The 12,043-nt window shown below is 34.1% G+C and overlaps 1 protein-coding gene across 2 annotated transcripts; it reads left to right on the top strand.

The window, feature by feature from the left end:
• The first annotated feature begins 2,238 nt into the window (after positions 1-2,238).
• Positions 2,239-11,562, top strand: RERGL (RERG like). 2 transcript variants are annotated; one of them, XM_003816541.4, is made up of 6 exons: positions 2,242-2,343; positions 3,057-3,213; positions 3,486-3,542; positions 6,733-6,806; positions 7,765-7,913; positions 10,957-11,562. In XM_003816541.4, the coding sequence occupies exons 2-6, from the start codon at positions 3,159-3,161 to the stop codon at positions 11,237-11,239; spliced, it is 618 nt and encodes a 205-aa protein (XP_003816589.1). In that variant the 5' UTR covers positions 2,242-2,343; positions 3,057-3,158; the 3' UTR covers positions 11,240-11,562. The 2 variants fall into 2 exon arrangements, with proteins under 2 accessions (XP_003816590.1, XP_003816589.1); XM_003816542.5 differs by lacking the exon at positions 3,057-3,213 and having other exon boundaries at positions 2,239-2,343.
• The last annotated feature ends 481 nt before the right edge of the window (positions 11,563-12,043 follow it).

Genomic DNA, 12,043 nt, shown 5'->3' with positions numbered 1-12,043 from the left:
GGGAAAACTGGCTAGCCATATGTAGAAAGCTGAAACTGGATCCCTTCCTTACACCTTATACAAAAATTAATTCAAGATGGATTAAAGACTTAAATGTTAGACCTAAAACCATAAAAACCCTAGAAGGAAACCTAAGCAATACCATTCAGGACATAAGCATGGGCAAGGGCTTCATGTCTAAAACACCAAAAGCAATGGCAACAAAAGCCAAAATTGACAAATGGGATCTAATTAAACTAAAGAGCTTCTGCACAGCAAAAGAAACTACCATCAGAGTGAACAGGCAACCTACAGAGTGGGAAAAAATTTTTGCAATCTACTCATCTGACAAAGGGCTAATATCCAGAATCTACAAAGAACTTAAACAAATTTACAAGAAAAAAACAAACAACCCCATCAAAAAGTGGGCGAGGGATATGAACAGACACTTCTCAAAAGAAGGCATTTATGCAGCTGGAACACACATGAAAAAATGCTCATCATCACTGGCCATCAGAGAAATGCAAATCAAATCCACAATGAGATACCATCTCAAACCAGTTAGAATGGCGATCATTAAAAAGTCAGGAAACAACAGGTGCTGGAGAGGATGTGGAGAAATAGGAACACTTTTAGACTGTTGGTGGGACTGTAAGCTACTTCAACCATTGTGGAAGTCAGTGTGGCGATTCCTCAGGGATCTAGAAATAGAAATACCATTTGACCCAGCCATCCCATTACTAGGTATATACCCAAAGGATTATAAATCATGCTGCTATAAAGACACATGCACATGTATGTGTATTGCGGCACTATTCACAATAGCAAAGACTTGGAACCAGCCCAAATGTCCAACAACAATAGACTGGATTAAGAAAATGTGGCACATATATACCATGGAATACTATGCAGCCATAAAAAATGATGAGTTCATGTCCTTTGTAGGGACATGGTTGAAGCTGGAAACCATCATTCTCAGCAAACTATCGCAAGGACAAAAAACCAAACACTGCATGTTCTCACTCATAGGTGGGAATTGAACAATGAGAACACATGGACATGGGAAGGGGAACATCACACACCAGGGCCTGTTGTGGGGTGGGGGGAGGGGGAGGGCTAGCATTAGGAGATATACCTAATGTTAAATGACGAGTTAATGAGTGCAGCACACCAACATGGCACATGTACACATATGTAACTAACCTGCACGTTGTGCACATGTACCCTAAAACTTAAAGTAAAATAAAAAAGAAAAAAAATGTAAATGATTACTCCTGTGATCAACTTAGTCTGGAAATGAAACTTTTTCACTTGGGCCTCAAAATTTAGTACACACATGTAGACTTATTGTATTTGTTGTAGAATTTTTACATATCTAAATTGGGAGATAAAAGAGGAAGACAGTAATGGGGTAGTAGGGAAATTTGACAAAAAGAAATTTGAAAAACTCATCATTTTGCATATTAAATTTATCTCTTTATTATAAAGCAGGAATGAATCATGCCAGAATACCCCTTCCAAATTTTCTTTCCTTTATCATTTCTCTTTTCTAATTTCAATGTACTACAGAAGGAAATATGACAGGTTTATATTTATTTTTCTAACAAATGACATTGATTGCTTTATTTTTCTCCAGAAATATTGCTGTTTTCTATTGACAAAACATTTTTAAAGGAGAAATTGCTTATTAAATAAGACATTGGATAAGTTAAAACTCTGTAGTGCCCATTTTTGCTTCTTGAGAATCTCATATGATTCACAAACATGGTCTAGATATTTATTTGCATTGGTATCCAACCTAAACTTCTAAATCCTAGATAGTTGTGCTCTTTTTATGATTGAATGAATGGATTTCCCTTTTTTTTCACAGAAGAAACCCTAGCAGATATAGGCTCAGATACTAATAAAACAAAGAAACCAATCCAATCAAAGTAAATTTACAGAGATATTTACTCATCCTCTAAAAATTTTCTAAATGAAAAGAGATTATACTTTTTTTTAGGTCCAAGAGAAGGTAGATTCCAGGTACACAAAAATAGAGACTTGTAAGCTAAGGTTCTGTTATAAATATATACATATTTTCTTCATAAGCCTTTGTGTCTAAACAGTAACTCCAGTTTTTTTTTAAATGTTATATGAAAACTGAGTTGAAAACTACTCTAGGAAAACATTTTTAAAGTTATTGTTGGCTGGCAGGAATATGGGGCGGAGTTGAGAAATGAGAGCAGCAATAAAAAGGAAGTTAAATAAAAGCTTGTCACAGGGCAGTGTAGTTCCAGAAAATAGGACTGACCAAGAAGCAGAAAAGCAAGATGAATGATGTGAAGCTTGCTGTCTTGGGTGGTGAAGGAACAGGCAAATCTGGTGAGTGGTGACATCTTCTCTGTTATCATAGAGTGTAGAAAGAGTGAGAAACATTGACATGTTAACCATTAACCACGTATTTTATATATATGATATATATATATCATATATATGAAAATATATCTATAATAACATTATCTCACTGGGATGATAGGCACATTATCTTTCATTAGGAGTTTTCATTTTTATAGGTAAGTAACTGTATGTTTATAGAATATATAGGCAGGCATAGCAAGATAAATATCTGAAATGTTAATTTGTATATTGTTCTACTGATGTTTACAATTCATAGGAATAACAGGAAATTTCTACATCACTATCCCACCTACTTCTCACTTCAACACACTTGCCTTATACCCACTAGTTCCCAAACAATGGCCTTGATAGAACTCATCTGCTCTGAAACTGGGGTAGGGAGATGTGTGGAGATTTGTGGATTGTATTTTAAATGTAGCATTACTAAGATGAAAGAACTTTGTGGGGGCATGGCTTGGTGGATGTTCTGGAACTGAACAATAATGTGCTCTAACTTTGGAAGTCATGCTTTTGTTTTGCTGTGTTTTACTTTGGTTTCGGTCACATTATAATGGTGACATGCTACCAATAGGGCCACTTGAGCCTAAAGAATCATAGCATCTTAACTGGCCAAACCCAGGAGCTGTGACATGATGAATGGATACCAGAGGTTCTTTTTCTATTTCCTGGATTTGTAGGTCCCTACATCCTTAAATAACTGCAAATACTTGGTAGTGTCTTTGTGGCTATTACACATAGTACCTTGAAGCCAGACTGAGTTTGACAGAGAAAATAAACAGATGTCAAACTTCTTGCATCTCAAATATAATGAGAAATCTGTTTCTGTTACAAAAGGTAAGTGGCCTTATGTTTTTGTGGTAATGAATTAACTGCATAGTGATTTAGATGTGAAGCACTTTAAGATCACTTCCTTTCTAACTTTCTAATCATTTGTTTGTACCATGGAAATATTGTTAACTACTATTTAGAACAGAATTTGGTCAAATTTTAAAGTCTTTATTAATTCTTGAATATTTTTGATTTAAGAACTAAAGCCTTATGCACATAACCAAATTAGCTGTTTCCTAAAATATAACAGCCCTAAATCTAGATTGTTTGCTTTGCAGCCCTTACAGTGAGGTTTCTTACTAAGCGATTCATTGGAGAATATGCTTCTAATTTTGGTAAGTCACTACTCTAGACATTTTTACCTTAAAACTTTTAACATCGTAATTAAATCCCACTTAAGTGCAGAGATGCATTTTGATAGACTATACCATTTTTTTGCATATGAAACAATTTATTTATTCACATATTCTGATTAGAACTGCCAAAATAGGTACTTGAATTAAATGTTCTTTTATGGCAAAATTCACCCAATTTGATGTTAAGTAAGACAGTTGGTTTCAAAGTCTGGAACTGGAAAAACATTAAAACTAAGATCCTCTCTTCAAAATATTGTAGAAGATGTAACTGAATATTTCTTGTAAGGTATAAAATAACTTTGAAATTCAACATTCTTTAAAAAATAAGAGAAAATTAATACTAAAACCACAACTAACAAAGGAGTAAAGTTTATTTTTATTGTAAAACCATAAGAAAATAATAGGAAAATTATGCCTTGATTAAATATCCCATCATTATCTAAGTCATTTATATAAATGTAGAAAAATTCTAAAACACATGCCAGGGCATTTTGATATAATTTTAAGATTATTTCACGAACTCTTCTATAAATTTCTGTTTTTTGACTAGAATTAGCATAATATATGGGAAATAGTACAACACAAAAAGTGAGAAATTTTGCCATAATTTTGAGCATATTTTTGGCTCACCAATTAAACAATATAATGGTGCTAATATCTTACCCGATTGAAGAAATGAAATGAGGAGATGAATTTTTTTCTTTTTAAAAAAATAAGAATGGCAGATTACAGAAAATATAAAAACTGAGAGAAAGGAGAATGTTTTTGTTGATTATTACTTATTTAGACTAAGAGGAATTTATGATTGCAAGTGTATTTTTCCATGAGAAACAAAAATCTTTAGCATTCAATCATGAAGTAGCATAATTGGAGTATCTCAGAAAATAGCTTTAATATATTACATTGTGTTTTTCCCTACATGAATTCAACATAGTATTTCAGTCCCTATGACATTATGAACATTTTAGGGCAAGAGCTTGAAAACTGATTATAGAAAGTTGAAAACATAAAAAGAAAAATTCCTGTTGTTTCATTTGTGAAGGCAACGACATCAGTCAAAAAGGTCAACATAACATACAAGTTAGGACTCGGGCATGAGAAAATGTCCCAGAACTAAAAAATAAAACAAACACAGAACGATATGCCATCCAAATAACAACAAAAGCCCTCAACTTAAACTTTGATATAATATAGTTGTATAAATTAATGAAATGTTTACATATTTCTGGCTGTTACCTCTCGATGAAAAATAAAAGACCTAGAGGCATTTTTGAAAAGCTAATCAAATGATCAAAAGCTCATTAACTCTATGAGGGCAAACTAGCAAAAATGACTCCACTTTGTATATTAAAACTAGAAGGGGAAATAATACAATTCTAAAAATGTGAGAATTGATGACACTTGCTGGCAGTTTTTGAGATTTGAGAGTGGATAGTTTTAATTGGCTAGAAGGAAATAGTGTGGTTTGGAGTCAAGGATAAACCTATAAAGTTTAGAAGAAACTGGCTGAAAACATAATTTAAGGTTTCAGGAAACTGTAACAAATTTCATTAAATATAACCTGGTAGGAGTTAAGAAGCCAACCCTAATCCTCTGAGAGATGAGGAGTCATTGAAGAAATTTGATCAGATAAGTGATGTGATCTGGCCACCAGGTTCACTTTTACTTCTGTGTTGAGAATACACCAGAAACAGGAAGGGTGTTAGAGGAAGGATGGAAACAGAAAGATGACTTAGGAGGCTTTGTGATAAATTAGGCAAGTAATGATGGTGGTCGAGACTAGAGTGTTAGCAATGGAGATGGTGAGATACAGACAAATTCAAAATATATTTTGAAGGTAGACTAAAAAGGAATTTTAGAATAAATATGTGACATAAGACAAATAAATAATCAAGGATAATCCTAGGGTTTTTTGCCTGAGAAGCTGGAGTTATGGATATGCCATTTAACAAAATGGAAAATTGTAGAAGGTGCAGCCTTTGCAGGGATATCAGGGGTTCAGCTTGAAGTGTGTTAAGGTTGAGATAGCTATCAAGTATCTAAATGGAGATGTTCATTAGTAAGTTATTTGTGTCCGGAGTTCAGGGATGAGGTCTGGGCTTCAGACATAAGTTGGGTTCATCAGAAATAATTGGCATGTAAAGGCTTGGGACTAGAAGAGATCTGAAAAGGAATGTAAGAAGGGAAGAAACCTATGAACTTGATCCATGTTTGAAATGTGAGAAGTCAGTGGGGGCGGGGAGAGGTGAACAAAAAAAGATTAAGACGGAACAACAAGGAATTAAAAAACAAAAACAAAAACTGGAGACAGTGTTGCCTTGAAGGTCACGTAAAGGAAATACTTTAAGGAGGCAGGAATGATCAACTACATTAATGCTACCAATAAGGCGAATAAAATCAAGATACAGAATTAACCATTAAGTCATAATACATTTAAGTTAGAAGAAATTTTTCATGTTTGTAAGATGTTGCTAATTGTATGGTAAAGAGGAAAAAATTATGATATATAAGAGGGAAGTAGAATTGCTGAAGCCATGTCTTTCAGTGGGTGAGGGGAAATCATCACTAGCTGAGAGTGAATGGATTTACTTTAGATGGAAACACAGATGTTCCATCCACAGTAATAGGATGGAATATAAGTATATGAGCAAAAAGGTATGTAGGTGAATATAGATAGTGGTGAGATTCATTTGTAAGAAACATATTGGCTGGGCGCTGTGGCTCACGCCTGTAGTCCCAGCACTTTGGGAGGCCGAGGCAGGTGGATTACGAGGTCAGGAGATTGAGACCATCCTGGCTAACACGGTGAAATCCCGTCCCTACTAAAAATACAAAAAACAAAAAAAATTGGCCAGGCCTGGTGGCGAGCCCCTGTAGTCCCAGCTGCTCGGGAGGCTGAGGCAGGAGAACGGCGTGAACCCAGGAGGCGGAGCTCGCAGTGAGCCGAGATCGCGCCACTGCACTCCAGCCCAGGTGACAGAGACAGACTGTGTCTCAAAAAAAAAAAAAAAAAAGGAACATATCTGAGTAAATACAACAAATACATGCTTTCAGTCACCAGCAATATAAAAAGAGCACAATACGATTCCACTAAAATGTGAGTCGTTGAATTTATCAGTTCACGTTTGGAGTATTTTCATACTGACAGTGGATATGCATATTTTTGCAGAATCTATCTATAAGAAGCACTTGTGTTTGGAAAGGAAACAACTAAATCTAGAAATATATGACCCTTGTTCTCAAGTAAGTAAAACAAAACACCTTTTTTATTGATTTATTGATTGATTGATTTTTTAACAATCATGATTTGAAGATTATATGGGGGTAAGTGAAAAAAGTGAAAAGTTGCGGTGTTAAAACCGAGGTTTCTTCTCATTTTAATTATCAAAAATTTAAGAGATTATTTTCTAGTGTTGTCCGTTCCATCATCTAGCACGTGTGTAAGTTCATGTCAAAAATTATCATATCACAAATATCTTTAAAATTGCAACATTAGGCTGTTTCTATATTTCTATCAGGTTACAGTGTCACTGTCAGAAGTTAATAAGTGACTTATCAATTCACTTTTTATTTTCACTAATTGCACTTATAACTAACCAGTTGTCAACAGAACATAATAAATAAAATAGATTTTAAGTACAAACCTCCTTGTCTATTCATATGGGAAAACAGTTAAAATGGGATTATACACATAAGAGAAAAGTGGCCATTTATTCAGGGTTTCAAAACAACTGTATGAGACAGATCATTTTAGGTAAATCAAAATGTATCTTAAATATTTTAGCTAAACCTTTATAATATTTTTGATTTTTATTGATTTAAATCTAGCACCAAAAATCAATAGATGTTCCATTTACTAACAGATAAATAAATGATATATTTTCACAACAAATATGTAGATATTATTCAAAAGACAATTATTGTAGCTCATCAAATTTTCTGAAAAAGTGGAGATGTTTTCTTCCAGAAAAGTTATAAAATTAGATAGATATAACTTTATTATAGTTCTGTTTTACATTTAATCACTTTTAATTAAGGACAAAGCAGTAAGAGAGAAACAGAACTATATTTTAGAAAATATCAATATTTAACATATTGATGTATCTTCCAGCTGAAGTGGGTCTCCATTAGTTAACTGTTTAAAGTGTAAAAACACAGGTATTAGATCCCACCACTTTTAATGCACTTGGTTTATTTTCAGACACAGAAAGCAAAATTCTCCCTCACAAGTGAGCTTCACTGGGCAGATGGGTTTGTTATTGTGTATGACATCAGTGATAGGTCTTCATTTGCTTTTGCAAAAGCACTGATCTACAGAATCCGGGAGCCACAAACTAGTCATTGTAAAAGGTAAGGTATTTTTCATTCCTTTCTCCTTTCTTTTTAGTAAATCATCATATAGCTGTAAGCATCATTAGGAAGAGTTTAATACAGCCTTCCAATTACAAAATTTAACAGCCCTGAACAATTCACCTTCCTATTCCACAGGAGTTACACACGTAGTAAAAAGAATAAGATGAGAGTGCTTTATATCCTGGCTGACATAAACAGTTACTTGCCCTGAGTAAATGGCTATTTTACAAGACAGCTTCTATTGTTAACATGACACTCACTTGCAAAATAATGGTCCTTTGTATGTAAGATAGTTATCTTTCCAACCTTTTCTTTCCATTCTCACAAAAATGTTAAGGATACTAAATAAATTCAGATTTATTATGTTTGGCACCCCATGAAATCCAATTCCTAGTCACTGAGTTGTTCAATCTATCAAAGTAAAATAGACTGAGTAATCAAACTGTTTACAAATTCTAAATATGAGAATACATTTTTCTCCATTTTACCTCCTAAAGGGCTGATCAACAATTCCTTTTTCTTAATTGTCTTGACACAAGGAACTATGAAGGAAGACATGATTGTACCTTAAGCTACTGTTTCATTAGTAGATCAAAGTTTAAGCATCTGAGTTTTCCATTTTAGTTTTCCCTATTTTTCTGTTATTTTGGCCTTTTCCATTGAAAGTATTTATTTTTGCTCAACGTGCTGATTGTAAAAGAGTCTTTGTGCTTTTAACCAGTTTTGCCCTTAGAATCTAAATAGTATTCTAATCTGGTAAGTAAAAAAAGCACAATATTATTACTGAGAATTGGTATGTGTACTTTTAATAACTATTTTCAATGCCCACTATAAAGAAATCATGGATAATAATTGATAAAGTGTATTTCCCTGGAGTTAGATGATGTACATTCTTGCTTTCCTTTGATTTGCCTTAAGTAAGCCACTTTAATCTCTAGAGCTCATTTTTCTAATTATTTAACTGGTGGAAGCAGGATAGGAGAAACAGATGTGATTTTACTAAGGTGCCTCATAGCTCTTACTTCCTATAATATTACTGATATTTTAGAACTCCATTGTTTCAATCATTAAATATCTTATATTTAAGCATCATGGTGTAGGTAAGGGACAGGACTAAAAAATTCTGACATTTCTTCAAATCAGAGTAATCACTCAAGAACACTTAAAAACATATTGAAAGTATAAACATTTGTATTGGACATTTTTCAGGAAATATTTCTAGTTTATTGACTAGATAATTCTTTGAATATTCTCAGCTCTCAATCTGTAAAAAGACTAGGAAAGCAAAATATATCACTATTTCATTAAATTATACTGATATTTGTGTCCCACCCTTGAAAACACATGTATATATCCTTCCTCATTTACCCTTTTCAATAATTTTATAAACTAGACTAAAAAAAGACCTTAGTAACATTTTTAAAAGTTCACCACACATTGTCATTTGAATGAAACCAACTTTTAGTGGAATCAGGGCCAATAAGAGTTGAAGACTGACTGTGTGCACCCATTTTTTTCCTTATAGTAGATATCTTTGCAGTGTTCTATGCCATTTAAAGCCTAGTGATTTTAATATATTCTTCAACTCAAACTCTATTTTTGTATTGTTTCTTTATAACCAAGGAAGACATATTGATATTTTCAGAGACATTTTATCTTAACAAAGACATATTTCTTAAACAGGAGACTTGGACAAGTCCATGAGATTATACAGTTTTCTCTAGAGCATGCTATAATGGATATTAGCAGAGCAAAAACAGCAATAAATATTGAATAATATTTTTGCTTATGAAAATGTTATCTAAATTGACTGTTCAATTATAGTAACTGTATAAGTAAAGAGACATTTACTAGCTCTTCCCTTGCAATTGATAAGGAACATGAAAAACAATACTTAGTAAGCATCTTTCATTGCCTGGGCCTGTGTTAGGTATTTTTATATACATCATTTAATGTATACAATCTCCATGAGCTTTAACCTCTGTGAGAATTCTGTGTGAGGAGGATTATTTTACCATTTTTAAAACTTTGAATTTAGGTTCGGGGTAGATGTGCAGGTTTTTTACACAAGTAAACTTGTGTCATGGAGGTTTGTTGTACAGATTATTTCATCACCCAGGTATGAAGCCTAGAACCCGTTAGTTAATTTTTCCTGATCCTTTTCCTCCTCCCACCCTCGACCTTCCAATAGGCACCATTGTGTGTTGTTCCCCTCTATGTGTCCATATGTTCTCATCATTTAGGTCTCACTTAAGAGTGAGAACATGCAGTATTTGGTTTTCTGTTCTTGCGTCAGTTTACTAAAGATAATGGCCTCCAGCTCCATCCATGTCCCCGCAAAGGGCATGCTCTCATTCTTTTTTTTTTTTTTTGGTTGAGACAAAGTCTTGCTCTGTTACCCAGGCTGGAGTGCAGTGGCACAATCTCGGCTCACTGCAACCTCTGACTCCTGGATTCAAGTGATTCTCCTGCCTCAGCCTCCTGAGTAGCTGGGACTACAAGTGCGTGCAACCACGCCAGGCTATTTTTTTGTACTTTTAGTAGAGATGAAGTTTCACCGTGTCAGCCAGGATGGTCTCGATCTCCTGACCTCATGATCTGCCCGCCTTGGCCTCTCAAAGTGCTGAGATTACAGGCGTGAGCCACCGCACCCAGCCACTCTCATTCTTTTTTTATGGCTACATAGTATTCCGTGATGAATATGTACCTCATTTTTACATTAAAAGAAACTGAAAGTGGAAAAGATAACAATCATACTTGGTTAGTAGACAGCACCAGAATTCAATAATAGGTCCATGTTACTTCAGTTCCTGTGCTTTAAGAGCCTTGTTGCTTCTGTGCCATTTACTACATTTTATCTAAAATGATTTTAAGTAATTGGGGCTATGTGTAACTGTATACACACATGACCATAAGTAACATACACACAATATTTTTTCTTTTTTGATTTATAATCCTTTGGTTATAAATCTGTTTTTTTTTTTTTTAAAAAAAGAGTTGTTAAAACAATCTTGCTAAAAACTGTGTATCTCTATTTCAGAGCTGTGGAATCAGCAGTGTTTTTGGTTGGCAACAAACGAGATCTTTGTCATGTGCGAGAGGTTGGCTGGGAAGAAGGGCAAAAGCTGGCACTGGAAAACCGATGCCAATTCTGTGAACTGTCTGCAGCAGAGCAGTCTCTGGAGGTGGAAATGATGTTTATCAGAATTATCAAGGACATCCTGATAAACTTCAAACTCAAAGAAAAGAGACGTCCTAGTGGATCTAAATCAATGGCCAAATTGATCAATAATGTATTTGGAAAGAGAAGGAAATCCGTTTAGTAGACAGGTAATCCTGGGAGATTGGTTATATCAGAGAGTTTCAAACATTCACATTATAATTAAACTAACCTTTGTATGCAATTTTTTTTTTGGTTAAAAGAATTCTCTTGGAGATATGAAATGATTGAGTATGAACCACAGCTGTGTTTTCAAATATGTAGTTTGCCTTTTTGGTTGTTGTATCCTGCTCACTCTCCTTCACACAGAACCTTTCATTTATTGTACAACATTGCACTCACCCTAACCTGCTGGCGGACAGCGATCCCAGTTTGCCTTGCCAAATAAACTCTGTTTATGTGAATTTATTAAATGACCATGCCATAGTTTGTGGTTTACCTTTATTTTATATAGTTATTTGGAATGAAATGGGTATTTATATTCATACAGTTAATAGGTCACAGAGCTTAGTTTATCAATCTATGAAAGTTCTTGATTTATTTAATAGAATTGCATGCATTTATTTTAATCATGTCTTTACAATAATTCAGTAGCTTACATAATATTATGCATATAACTTAGGCCCCTAAGCAAATTCCTTCCCCAAGAGTATATATATTCTGTAGTTGATCTGATGATGAAAAAGTCTACTCTTCCCCATTTCCATGTATCACGCTATGTTAGCAAGGATCATTATCACAGATATTTTATAGAGCTAAGGTCCTTTTTAGATCAAAAGATTTAGAAACTCATACATCATAGGATGGAAAGAAGTAAAAACTTATCGGGGAATTTATAACCTTAAAGGCTTTGTTGCCCTGAAATAAGTATTTGTGGATTAGGTACAAACATTTTGGTTCTTCTCAG

Source organism: Pan paniscus, chromosome 10, assembly GCF_029289425.2.
Source record: "Pan paniscus chromosome 10, NHGRI_mPanPan1-v2.0_pri, whole genome shotgun sequence".
Classification (NCBI taxonomy): domain Eukaryota; kingdom Metazoa; phylum Chordata; class Mammalia; order Primates; family Hominidae; genus Pan; species Pan paniscus.
Note: the sequence above shows the minus strand (reverse complement) of the source record. Positions and strands in the feature narration are given on the sequence as shown.

Coding starts and splice junctions, on each gene's coding strand:
- RERGL (XM_003816541.4), top strand. CDS start 3,159: ATGTCAAACTTCTTGCATCTCAAATATAATGAGAAATCTGTTTCTGTT. Junction 3,214..3,485: donor ATCTGTTTCTGTTACAAAAG/GTAAGTGGCCTT, acceptor TTTGCTTTGCAG/CCCTTACAGTGAGGTTTCTT. Junction 6,807..7,764: donor TATATGACCCTTGTTCTCAA/GTAAGTAAAACA, acceptor GTTTATTTTCAG/ACACAGAAAGCAAAATTCTC.